The sequence below is a fragment of the Trichosurus vulpecula genome, chromosome 4, assembly GCF_011100635.1.
Source record: "Trichosurus vulpecula isolate mTriVul1 chromosome 4, mTriVul1.pri, whole genome shotgun sequence".
Taxonomy (NCBI): domain Eukaryota; kingdom Metazoa; phylum Chordata; class Mammalia; order Diprotodontia; family Phalangeridae; genus Trichosurus; species Trichosurus vulpecula.
Genome location: NC_050576.1, coordinates 11,244,702 through 11,258,004, shown reverse-complemented (window position 1 = coordinate 11,258,004; position 13,303 = coordinate 11,244,702). Strand labels below are relative to the sequence as shown.

General features: G+C 47.9%; 1 protein-coding gene across 2 annotated transcripts in view; it reads right to left on the bottom strand.

Moving 5' to 3' along the window:
• The window catches only part of WLS (Wnt ligand secretion mediator), a 135,104-nt gene that overhangs the window by 29,679 nt on the left and 92,122 nt on the right, over positions 1–13,303 (bottom strand). For both annotated transcript variants that reach the window (XM_036758106.1, XM_036758107.1), the window contains exons 4-6: positions 4,973–5,134; positions 3,964–4,100; positions 1,533–1,701 (exon numbers count right to left, since the gene is read on the bottom strand). In XM_036758106.1, the coding sequence (XP_036614001.1) occupies positions 1,533–1,701; positions 3,964–4,100; positions 4,973–5,134 (468 nt within the window). The remainder of the gene's footprint in view (positions 1–1,532; positions 1,702–3,963; positions 4,101–4,972; positions 5,135–13,303) is intronic.

Genomic DNA, 13,303 nt, shown 5'->3' with positions numbered 1-13,303 from the left:
TTGGGACTAGAGGAAGCCTAATAAAGAGCTGACTTCCATAGTGGGGTTCATTAACTCATCTGACCTTCCCAGAAGCCTGCTCAGGATGAGCGATGGGTATGGTTAGTAAGATTTCATTTTCACCCAGAAGAAAACTGAGGCTGGAGGTAAAGTGGCCTCACCACAGTCACACGAGGGACCAAGGAGTCAGAGGACAGACCGGGAGCTCAGGCCGCCTGAGCCCACCGGGCACTCTCCAGTGTGCACTAAAGGATGAGACACTGAGGCCACATAGGAAGCGCCTGCCTTCACACGAGGAAAACATGAGTATTTTCTGTTTGTGTGTAGATAACGGCATTGCATTAGGGAAGAGAAATGTGAAAAGAGGAGGGAAGTGGGGGAGAGAGAGGGACAGAGAGAGAGATAGAGACAGACAGAGAGAGAGACACAGAGAGAGATAGAGAGACAGAGACAGAGAGGGGGAAGAGAGCAGAAAGGGAGAGAAAAAAGAGAAGAGAGGAGGAGGAGGAGGAAAAGGAGGAGGAGGAGAAGGAGGGAGAGAGAGAGGCAAGGGAAAGGTGGAATATGAAGGCAGGAGGGGAAGAAAGAGGGGAGGCAGGGAGAGGGAACAGAAACTTCCCTCCACAAATAAAGGGAGGTCCCTTCTCTGCAGGTTACTAGCTCTCAGAGCGGCCTGGGGACCTGAGAGGTTAGGTGATTTGCCCAGAGTCACCAGCCAGTGTGTGTAAGGGGTAGGACTTGAACCTGGGGCTTCTTTACTCTGGGACTAGCTCTCTGGACATTAAGCCACACTGCCTCTAAAAAGTGATTATTCTTGTTCTCACCCCCCTCATCCATGCCCTGCCCTGGGCACGCACAAGGAGAGGTTGCTATGCTGTCCCGGTAAGCACAGCCCAGGAAACAATGGGCAGGAGCCTCAACCTCCCATCTCTGAAGACTGAGTGGGGCTACAAGGGCGATGGGCTAGGGAAGGCTGAGGTCTCCCAGTCACTCTCAAAACAGCTGAGGGAATGAGGACCATCCCGAACAGACGCCCGGGATCAGAGGAAGCAGCTGGATAGAGAGCTCAGGCTTAGATTCAAAAGACCTGAGTTCAAATCTAGCCTCCAACATAGCTGCCTGTCACCTTCGTCTGCCTCAGTTTACTTTATCTGTAAAATAAGGACAATTAAAACGACAATAAAAATATCCAACTTTAAGGTCAATGTGAATGATAGCTGTTCTTATCAGCTCCCACATTTGGCCAATAAAGAAATGGAGGCCTGGATTTGGGAAGGGACCCCCCTAGGGTGACAGGTTCAGGGTCAGGTTTTGAACCTAGATCCTCTGACCCCCAGGGTAGGGCTCTGTCCACTCTCCCACTGCTTCTCATGGTGGTAAGCCACATTCTCCTTCCATTTTCCAGGCCCTATAGCTAAATAAGGGGCTAATTCTGGTTCATGGCAACCCCCACACAGGGGCTGGCGGTGTAGACGAGGAAGCCTAGTCACAGAAAATCCTCTGCGGCCAGCAGCCACACGTGGCGCTCTTACCATCATGTGCTCGCCACAGAAGATAATCCAGAAGGAGAGGAGCATCGCGTAGAAAATCCCTTGTCTGATGTCCCCAAAGAGCAACATCCAGGTCCAGTCAAAGCCGATGGAAAACCACTCCACTGGGAGGTTGATGAACGTCATGGAGATCCCCAGGGCAAAGATGACCCTAGAGAGGGGACAGAGATGAGGAATGTTTTCATTTCTCTGGGCCAGAGGGCTTTGGAGAGGCATGAGCAGCTTCCCGGGCCTAGAGGGACTCAGGGGATGTGGACGAAGCCACTTTGTGAGGAGCAGGCCTAGACGAGACCACGGACAGAGAGAAAGCACTTTGTACACCTTAAAGTACATTCAAACACTGGCTGCCATCATCCCCACCGTCAGCTTGGCTCTCTATCATCCCTGGCTGGACTCCATCCAGAGGCATCACTCAACTGCTGACAAGGTGATGAGGATCACTGAGCCAGGATCCAGACCTTCACAGCCCCTGCTGGGGGACCCTCAGTGCTGGCCACCTTCTTGGGGCGCTGTCCAATAGCTGGCAGAGGTGGGGTGGGGAACTGAGAGGCCTTGGTCGGAGATCCTGATGCCAAGCACTGGCCTCACTCTAGAAGCCTTGTCCACTTCAGGAAATCAAATATGGATACACAGTATGAGCCTCCTTCTTCCTAGGCATCCAAGGCTCACAATCTGGCCCCATGAAGCTTTCCCTGATCCTCACAGCTCAAAGGGATTTCTCATTCTTCCAGACTTAGAGCATTGTGCCTCTCCCTCACCCCTCTGTCCTATCTTGTTTGGCCTGGTATCATACCCATGTGGACAGAGGCCCAATTCCCCATGTAACTGTAAATTCTTGAGACCAGGATTATGTCACTGTCTTTGTTCATCCTGTCTGTATACTCAGAACCTAGCACAGTGCCTTGTGAGCAGTAGGTATTTAATACATGTTTGTTCTTATTGTACACAGATCTGATCACGTCACTCCTCTGCTAGGAAAAAATAATTTTATTGCTCATCATGTCTACTGTTTTCAAACTCGTTAGTATAGCATTCGAGGCCCTCCCACAGTCTGGGCTGTCTGGATCATTTTCAGCCTTACTTTATCCCTATGCTCAATCCAAGCCATTTCCTGTCCCCCCTCTATGCCCAAAGGGGCACAGAGCCCTGGATTAGGAGTCAAGGAAGACCAGCCTCAGATACATACTAGCTATGTGACCCTGGGCAAGTCACCTCCTCTCTGTGGGCTGTTCCTCATTAGTAAGTCAGACTCAATGGTCTCTAAGGTTCGTTGTAGCTAGGTTTTTGATTCCAGTACTTAGATTCTTTCCGTGAGGAATGGTCACTCCCACATCCTTAACCTATCAAATTCCAACCTTTAAAGCCCAAGTGCCATGTCTTCCAGGAAGCCTCTGCCGATCACCAACCTCAGGTGATCTTTCCTCCCTCTTGGATCTCATACACACTTCTGTGTCACTATTCTTATAGAATGATGGAATCCCAGAGCTGTAAGGGACCTAGGAGGCCCCCTAAAACAACCCAGACTGGACCAGGAATTGCCTTGACAAAGAACCTGAGATCCTCCAGGGAAGGGAGGAAGGCCACTACCCTCCCAGGAGAGCTCTGGGGCAGCTCTCATGGATGTAAAGCCTAAGCCATCTCTTTACACTCAATTGCTCCTCTCTGCCCTTCTTATACAAAAGGAGGGCCACCAGGCCTGGAGAACTACCATATCTCCCCTGAGTCTTCTTCTCCAGGGCAAAAATTCCCAGTCCCTTCAAATGATCCTCCCGTGGTGTATCCTTGTCTTGTCTAAACTCTTCATCTCCACCCTCCCTCCCACACCTAGTGCAGTCCTCTGCAGACAATAGGTACTTAAGAAGTGTTGTTGCACAGGACAGAAGGAAACCCCTCATGGACCTGCCCACCCAAGAGGCCCTGATGTGCTTCTGGCAGAGAAGACCTTGACAATAGAAATGAACCACTATAAAGAACCTGCTGTATGTAAGCTATATCCCAGAGATGCCCAGGCAGATGTGGCAGAGACCCAGCTCTCAAGGACTTTCCTCTCTGACTATGGAAAAGACAAGCAACAATAACCATGGACATTTACATAGTTCTCTGTATACATCATCTCACTAGAGTCTTACAACAGCTCTGAGGGAAATGCTGTAGACACATTAGCAGGCTCATCTGACAGACGAGGAAACTAAGGATGCCCCTTTATTTAAAAAGTCCCTGACTCTAGAGCCCAAACTCTGCTCACTCCCTCGCAACACCCCCTGGTATCCATGTGAACAAGGGAGAGGAGAAGGCTCCCTTTTGGGAGCAGTCCCCAGCCCCCAATCAGAACCCTGGGAAGCTGTTTGCCAAGGGCCAGGTGGAAGGGTGGAAGAGGGAGGACGTGCTAACCCCTATGGGAGTTGTGACTCACTTCTCCAGTAGGACGGGTGGGCGCGTCATCATAGTGATCCTTCGCCAGTACCACACCATGATGATGAAGATGCTGGGTGTGAGGAAGGTTTTCATGGCAAACCACACCTTAGTGAAGCCTCCATTTTGATGGATTCCCTAGAGAGAAATCATACAAGCAAGCAACACATATTTCTTTACCAAGTACCTACCATGCGCCAGGCACAGGGGTTCCAAAGACAAAAATGAGACTGTACCCCCCTTCAAGGAGGTTACACAAAATACATATATAGGAAAGTATATACAAGATATATATATATAATATATACATATATGTGGATATGTGTATACACACACACACATAAATGCAAGGTAATGAGAGACAATATAAGCTGGGGCAGGGAACAGGAAAGGCCAAAATCAGTTTGGAGGCTGTAAGGGCTAAGAATGATTTTTCCACACTAAATCAGGGGAAGGGGAAGGCGGAGGAGCCGGTTTCTGGGGAGAGTTCATACGAACTACCTTTTAGGGTACGCTAATCACGGGTGGCTAGGATCCCCACCCAGCCCTCTATCTGAGCACACAGAGGATCGGAGAGGTTGACTTGCCCATTGGTGACAGAAAAGGGAGGGGAGAGCTGACAGGATGGAGATTTGGGGGTGGCTCTTCTCTCTCATCAAAACACAAGGTGAGCTCAAGGGGGTCTGTTCCTCTCTGAACTCTGAACTTGGGAAGCAGAGTGTTTCTCAAGAAGCCAAAGGTTTATTTTTGTGCCACGGGAAAAGAAAGCTTCACCTGAAAATGCCAATTTGGGTATTGCACTCTACCCACTGCACCACCCAGCTCCCTCCCCTGAGAAGCCAGCAGCTATAATCCTTCCCTTTTTTCCACTGAGGCAAGTGAGATAGGTCAGTTAAGTTAGATGACCAGGGCTTTAAGAACATAAACCACATACTCAGCGCATTTCATGGGAAGTCTGCAGGGCCCATCAGCAATGAGACCCCTAAAATGGCCTCTTGATTCGCACTCACCACCAAGCGGATATCCTTGATCTCCCCAATACCGACGTTGATTTTCTTCTTTTCATTCACTGGCAGCCGGATGTTGAAAAGATAGTACTTGTGAGCCACAGTCCCAATTTCCATAAAAGGGAGAACGTCACACTCATAGTAACGGCCCTCGTGTTCTGGAATCTGGAGGGAAAGCAGGGAAGCTGAGGCTGGTGGTGGACCCCTTTACCGCCCCAAGGCTTCTCCCCAGGCCATAGTCAACTTCTGCTTAGTCTTGAAAAGGAAATGACAGAGTCCCCGAGTTGGAAGGGAGCCCAGGGGCCGGTTAGTCCAACCTTTACCTGACCAAGAATTCCCCCTATAACCTCTTGACACTTACTCCCTATGTGGTCTTGGGCAGGTCACAGCCTCCCCAGGTTTGGTTCCTCCTCTGTAGAATGAGGGAGTTGGATGAGACAGCATCTGAGATCCCCTCCTAGGTCTATATCCGTGATCCTATCTCCCTCATCCATTGGTCACCCAACTTGTGACTGAAAATGGAAAGTGTTCTGGATGAAGGCAGAAGGACCATCACCTTCTGAGGCAGCTCACTTCACCATGGGTCAGCTCTAAGCATTAGGAAGTTTTCCCCAACATCGTGAGCCTAAAGTCATCTCTGAAACCTCTACCCAATGGTCCTAGAAGAGCCCACGATTGTCAGTTAATGTGGAACCCTGAAGCTCTACCAAGGCTGCCCAGTGAAATCCATGGCCATTCTAAAGAAAAGGAAAAGGTAAGGGTATGGAAAATGAATATTGCCCAGATCCATTTCCATCCAATGAGCATTTATTAGGCACCAGGTGCTGGGTAAACAAAGACAAAAATGGCAACCTCTGCCCTCCAGTACCTAGAAGATTTGCTCATCCCTCCCCCAAGAGACCAACCTAGAAAGTAGAGGATGGATGACTCCTATATAGCTATTAATGCCAAGTGCGTGCACGCACATACACACACATACACTCACAGGCACAGACTCTCTGAGAGCGTCCAACCTGGACCCTCACAATTGGTCAGCTGTCCATTGCTCGAAGGCCAACCCAATGAGGAGGAGCTCACTACCTCCTGAGGTGGCCCCTAACATTTTGGACAGCTCCAGTTACTGTGAAGTCCTGCCTTCAATCATGCCAAATTTTTTACAGCACCCTCCCCTCCCCACCCCGTTCTTAATTCAAACAGGACACATTTCATCCCCCTTAAGGGCTATTGACCTTCAAATACTTGGCTAAACCTCCCCAGACATTGAGACCAAATCTGTATTGGGTTGGAGTTAGATGATATAGCACTGTGCATTTCCTCTCTAGCCAGACTGTAAAGGACTCTGAACACCAGGTTGAAGAATACTCTTTTATACGAGAGGTAACAGGGAGCTCTGGGGTAGGGGAGTGGCCACAAACACATGCCTTAGGAAGGTTATTTGGGGATCTCTGTCAACAGGCTCTAAATCTTCTAGACAGTGTCCACCCGCTGTGTGTAGATGGTCACAATGCTGGATCAAAGTTACTTTCATGGGAAGTGTTACTATATGGGAAAGTACAAAATGTTCTCTTCACAGGCATGAAAGCTGCCTAGTTCCCTGTCATGGAAAGAAGAAGGTGCTGGGTGTGGACAGATGAGGACAGGACTGAAGACCTGGCAGGGTGGAGATTCAGACAGTAAGGGAGCCACAAATGAAATCTCTGCATGGGAGACTCCACTGAGAGGCCCTAAAGTCTCATTTGGCCAGCCAGGTTAGTCCCCTCCCCATCCCCTCCAACTCTGGGCAAGATGGCAGGCATGAGCAGGAAGTAGAGAAGACAAGGGAGAGCTTCCTTTCACAAAACAAATTTTGCTCTGCTTGAGACTAAAGTTATTCTTCTGTGTGTGTGTGTGTGTGTGTGTGTGTGTGTGTGTGTGCACATGCAAGCGCTAGCACCCTTATATGAGCATGCTATGTAGAGGGACCTCAGAATTAATCAAGGAATTTTCCCTGGGAGGAAAAAGACAACTCCATTTGATTCAATGCTGGATTTAAAGCCTGACAGATTCTTCCCCTTCTATGAGGCATTGAGGTGGTACAGTGTTTGACTTGGAATGAGTTGGTCTCCTACCCCAGATGCTACCTGTATAATTCTGGGGGTGTGACTCAGCCTCTCAGCCTCAGTCTCCCTGCCTTTAAAAAGGGGATAATAACAGCCCCTACTCACAGAGTTGTGAGGATCAAATGAGATAATGTGTGCAAGGGGCTAAACTGTAACTAAATGCTAGCAAAGCAGAGGAGAAGGATTATGGGAAACAGGGATCCCAGAGGTTCTAGAAGGACTCAAGTCTGGGTCGATAGAACCTGGGGGGTTGATAGAACACTGGGGAATGCCTAAACAGATTAAAGATCTCATGGAACACAGTGATACATAAGAAATGATGAAAGGGAAGGGGTCAGAGATACCTGGGAAGATTTGTATGAACTGATGAAAAGTGAAGTGAGCAGAAGCAAAAGAAACATCTCTATCATGATGACAACATTGTAAGGCCAAGCAACTGAGAAAGACATTAGAACTCTGAGGAATGCAATGAGCAGCCAGATTCCAGACAACCAGTGAGGAAATCTGCTCCTGACTGGGCGGCGATGCTAGACTCAAGGTGCGGTAAGTAGAGATATATTCTTTGGATGGTAAATGTAGGGATTTGTTTTAATTGATTATGAAAATATGTTACAAGGCTTTTGGTTTTCTTGTTTTTTCATGTTTGGGAGAGGTGAGAGGGAGAGAAAGGAGATTTTTTTTAAGTGAGGGGAAAAATTAAATTTTACTAAAGAAAAAACTCTGAATGCAGCAGCAGAGGACTTGGCCTCAGACCTCAGCTCTGACTCAAACTACCTGGGTGACTTCTTCACCTCTCTGCCTCAGTTTCCTCACCAGCAAATGAAGATGTTAGCCTTTGAGGTCCCTCCCAGTTCTATGTCTATGACCCTAATTAGTGGGGCTTCTGGAGTGAGGACCCTGTGGTTCTGATGTATTTTGCCCCTATAGTTATCCCCACTCCCTTGCCCACCTTCTCTAATCTTCAGTCTCTCCCTGGATACTGGCTCCTTTGTTGTGTACAAACCTGGTCACATCTACCTTATTCTTTAAAACAAAACAAAAATCGTCACTTGACTCCACCAATCTCTCAAAATCTCATCCTCCCTCTTTGCTTCCTTTCACGGCCAAAAAATGAGCAAAAGCTCCCTACACCCACAGCCTCTACTTCCTCAACACCCATTCATTTCTCAGCCTTTTGCAGTAAGACCTCATCATTCCACTCAAACTGCTCGTTCCAACATTACCAATGATATTTGAGTGGCTGAATCTAATGGCCTGTTCTCACTTCTTATTCCCTGCCCCCTTTTTTAACCTTGTTGCCCACTGTTGATTCGTCCCTCCTCCTGGCTACTCTCACTACCCGGGGTTTTCAAGACACAGCCCTCTCCAAGGTCTCCTCCCACCTATCCAGCTGCTCCTTCTAATTCTCCTTGGCTGGATATCCATGACCTGCTCTCAAATCATGGATATCCCCCAAAGACTCTGACCTGGCCTTCTTTGCTCTTCCTACATCTTTTTTCTCAGTGGTCTCATCAGCTCACATGGTTTCATTATAATCTCCATATATTTGACTCCCAGATCCATTGGTCCAGCCCTTACCTCTCTTGAGTTTTACTAACCTACCATCAACTGTCTCCTGGATATCCTCACCTGCTTCCATAGGCATCTCAAACTCAACATGTCCAAACCAGAACTCCATATAGTCTTCCCTAAACTGACTCCTCCTGCAGTCAGGCTTCCCTGTTTTAGTTGAGGGCAGAATCATCCTTCAGATCACCCAGGTTCACAGTCTCAGAATCAGCTCATCACTCTCATACCGCCATGTCTAAGTTGTGTTGATCCCACCTTTCTCATGCCTATTCCCTTTTCTCTATTCATAGGACAACTATTCTGGCTCAAGCCTTCATCCCCTTTCACCTTGAGGACTCGAACAATCTCCTAACTAGAGCTTTCTGAGTCTCTCCTCTCTAATCCATCCTCCACACAGCAGCCAAACCAACATTCCTACAGCCCAGGTGTGATCTACCCCAGGTCAAAGACCTTAGGTAGCTCTTAGCTGCCTCAAGAACAAGGCACAAGCTCCTTCTCTTGTCCATTAAGACTCATTGACCATCTGGCTCCTACCTACTGCTCTGGGCTGACTTTACACACACAAACTCTATGTTTGAGCCAAACTGGCCTGCTGCCAATTTCCCAGAATTCATCTGCTGCCTCTGAGGCTGGGTTGCTCTTCTCACCTGAGCCTGAGAATGCCTGATTTTCGAAGCCTCACCAGCTCATGCGCCACTCCCTACAGAAAGTCTTTTCTTTGTGTCCCTAGTGCCTGGCACATGGTAGGGACTTACTAAATGCTGGTTGACCTACTGACAGAGGATAGAGATGTGGAATGGATGTTAGAAATCACCTAATAGAACCCCCTCTTTTAGATGACAAAATCTTAGTACAGCTAAGTTAATTCTCTTTCCCAAGATTCCTGGCAGGAAGTAAGTGGCAGAGTGTTGGGACCTGGGCTCCAATCCCTCCATCCAAGCCCTCACCACACCATCATTTTGCTTTCCCAAGACAGAGAAACAGAAAAGGAGGCTGTTAACAAAGGGTGACTCACGGCAAAATCCCAGCCTGCTACTTCCTAGCTTAGTGGTCTTGGCCAAGTCACTGAGTCTCAGGTTCTTCATCTGTAAATGATGTGGGTACACTAGATCATCTCAGAGGACCCTCTGTGTGGGAATTTTTGAGATCGATTTTAGTTCAGCTGGAGCACAGAATAAGCCAAGGACAACATTGTAGAAGCATTTCGGAGGCAAGAGATTCGAGAGGCCATCCGGTCTGGCTCCTTCATTGACAGACACGTGAACCAAGGGCCAGAGGGGCTCTGCAGCTCGCTCAGGATCTCAGAGCTAATTATTAAGAGGCTTAAGAGTAGAACCCAAGTCCTGACTCTTAGTCCTGGGCTCCTTCCACTACTGAGCATGAAAGGCAGTGAAAGTCAATGAAAAGAACAATCGTTTTGAAGTCCGAGGACCTGGGTTCAAGTCCACACAATTATTCATTGTGGGACTTTGGGCAAATCACTGGATTTCCTCACGTGCAAAATGCTGGGATATCTTATCCTGGGGATCCTTTCATGTACTGACTAGTCTCCATGCATGGCCAAAGAGGTCACTCTTGATTCTCAGATACTCTGGGACAAGAGGGGCGATCAAGGTACTTCCCAGCTTTTACTCTATGAGATTCTGTTAAATAGCAAAGGACCAACAACAAAGCCCAGAGGCACTTCACTGGAGACCTCTGTCCAAGCTGTAGGGAACCATTCATGGCTATTCTTTGGGTCAATCAATCAACCAGTGAGCATAAACTAAGCCCCTACTATGTGCCAAGCACTGCACCAGGCCAGGATAATATAAATATGAGATAATCCCTGTTCTCTACAATATTACATCAAATCAGGGGTGATGTCACTATAGATATAGATATATATACACTGTGTGTGTATACATACACAATCTATACAGAATATAGAGTCAATAAAAATAATGTCTAATGTTTATACAGCACTCTAAGATTTTCAAATCTTTTTACATATACTCAAGAAACACTTATTAAGCACCTACTATGTTCCAGGCACTGTAATCTATCATCTCATTTGATCAACAACCCCATGAGGCATAAGCTCTTGCGCTCATTTTATAAACAAACAGGCTGATGTTGGTTAAATGACTGGTCTAAGGTAATGAAGCTAGAAAGTGTCCGAGGCAGGATTTGAACTCAGATCTTCGTGACCCAAAGCCTGGTACTCTATCCACTGCACTACCTCACTGTCCACCTTGTATAAAGTAGTTAAATAAAGGTGGTTAGAGAGGGAGGACACTGGCAGTTGGGTAGATCAAGAAAGGTTTCGCGTAAAATGGTGCTTAAGCTACATCTGATAGGAAGAGAGGGAATCTAGAAGGTGGAGGGAGGGAGGGGCAAGTAAAAAAGCCAACACACGCAAAGGCACCAAGGAAGTGGCGCCATGGCAGAGGAACAGGGGAAAGGCCCATTTGGCTGGACGGCAAGTAAAGGCTGATGAGGATGGAGATTGGGGGCCAGGTTGGGAATTCATATTCTGGGGGCATTAGGAAGCCACTAGCATTTAATCAGCAGAGGAATGATGGTCAGATCTTCCCTTACAGAAAATCCCATCAGCAGTAGTGTGCAGGACCAGCTGGAGGCAGGGAGGACAGTTAGGAGGCCATTACAATAATCTCAACAAGAGGTGATGAGGTGGGGCAGCTAGGCGGTGCAGTGGACAGAGCATAAGCCCTGCAGTCAGGAGGACCTGAGTTTAAATCCAGCTTTGGACACTTAATACTTATTAGCTATGTGACTGTGGCAAGTCACTTAACCCCGATTGCCTCAAAAAAAAAAAAGGTGATGAGGACCTGAAATAAGCTGGTGGCTGTGTGAATGGAGAGGAGTCAGATACGAGATCTGGGGAAGGTGGAAACAGCAAGAAATTGGATGAGTAGGGTGAGGGAACATGAGGAGCCCAGTGAGGCTATGAACCTAAAAGTAGAAAGACTAGTGGTGCCTTAACAGACACGGAAAGGTAAGTTTGGGAGAAAGGTGAGTTGGTGAGTCTGAGAGATCTCCGAGATGTCCAGTATGACATGCGTGTCTGTGAGGTGGTTGGCGATCTAGGTCTAAAGCTCTGGGGAAAGACTGTGGCTGGATATGGAGTTCTGGCTTTTGCAGACAATTATCAAACCCATGAGAGCTGAGGACAATGCCGAGAAGAAGAGTGTAGAGAGAGAAGGAGATCGAGACACAAGTCATGGGAAGCACGCACAGGCAGGGATGATAAAATGGCGGCTGTGCCAACAAAGAAGACTGGGAAGGAGCCATCAGATGGGAAGGGGGAGAACAGAGAGAGAGGAAGGCCATGAAGACTTAGAGGAGGAAGAGTATCCAGGAGAGGCTGGGCCGTGGTAGGGAGAGGTCAGTGCCGTGTGAAGCCTCCAGGGCCCAGTCAGAGGAACATGGGAGGGACTTGGTCACTTGGACCTCTTCCCATGCAGTCTATGGTGCCCCATCTTCCTGGAGTAGCACTGGATTGAGAGCCCTCAAGCCCTGGGTTCAAGTCCTGCATCTGACACACCTCCAGCGATGTTACTCCAATAGAAATAGGAGAGGGCTGCATTTTTACTTAGTTTTAAAATGTAAGGTTACCTCCACTTTACTGGATTGTTATTTATCTGGTTAAATATATCCCAGTTGCATCTTAGTCTTGTTCAGGGGCACTTGAGAGTGCTGTGGCCACTTGCTTTGGGTAACCATCCTGGGTTTTGTTTTTTTTTAACCTCTCTATGTCTTACATTCCTTTGGGAGTCCAATGAAGCCTATGGATCTTTTCTCAGAATAATGGCTTTGAAGGCACAGAACAAAATGCAGAGAATTACAAAAGAAACCAATCATGTTAAAAGTGCAGTTAGCAAAATGCCTTTTCATGAACTTCACAGACCCCAGAGTAAGACCCCCTAAGGACTATACATTGCAAAGAAGGTGGTAGCCTGCATTGGTAGAGGGAGCTTCCTCATCTGGGACTTCCCCATACCACCAAAATTCAAGTGCAGCCCCTCGTCCATCCCCCTGGATTCAGGCAGATATTCAGCCATCTGCTTGGCCAATAGGGCGCCTATGAAAATTCACACCATCCAGTGGAGATTTCCAAGAGGAACCTAGATTTTGCCAAAGTGAGTCGCTAACAGATTTGGAAAGGAACCCGCCCCCAGCCTCCTGATGGAGCAGCTAATTAGGACAAACTACAGCAGGTGGCAGAGACTTTGATTCTTTCCTTGGTGGGTCCCTTCCACCAGGGCCCCCAGCTCTGAAGTCATTTCTGATTGCAGCTCTGACACCCTGGACTAAATTTAAATTGCTGTCATGGGGGACAGATTCAGTGATTCATTTTCTTCACACCTTTTGGAGTCTGAAGGCTTTGCTGAGGGGAGCCGCAGACCCCCCAGATAATTAAGGAGCTGTCTCGGGCAGCATTCTGTTAACTCCATCCTCCCCTCCCCCCGCCCCAGCCCTCTACAAATACACCGTGGAAACTGAGATAATCTTTTTTTAAATCATGTGCCCAAATTGTTATTCTGTTCTTATAATTCAAATGATCATTTTTTAAAAACCCAACACATGCTCCTTCAGCTTCACTGGCTGACGTGGTGGCTCATGTGGTCTGCTGTGAACAGCCCCTCCCCCGTCTACCTGGCCC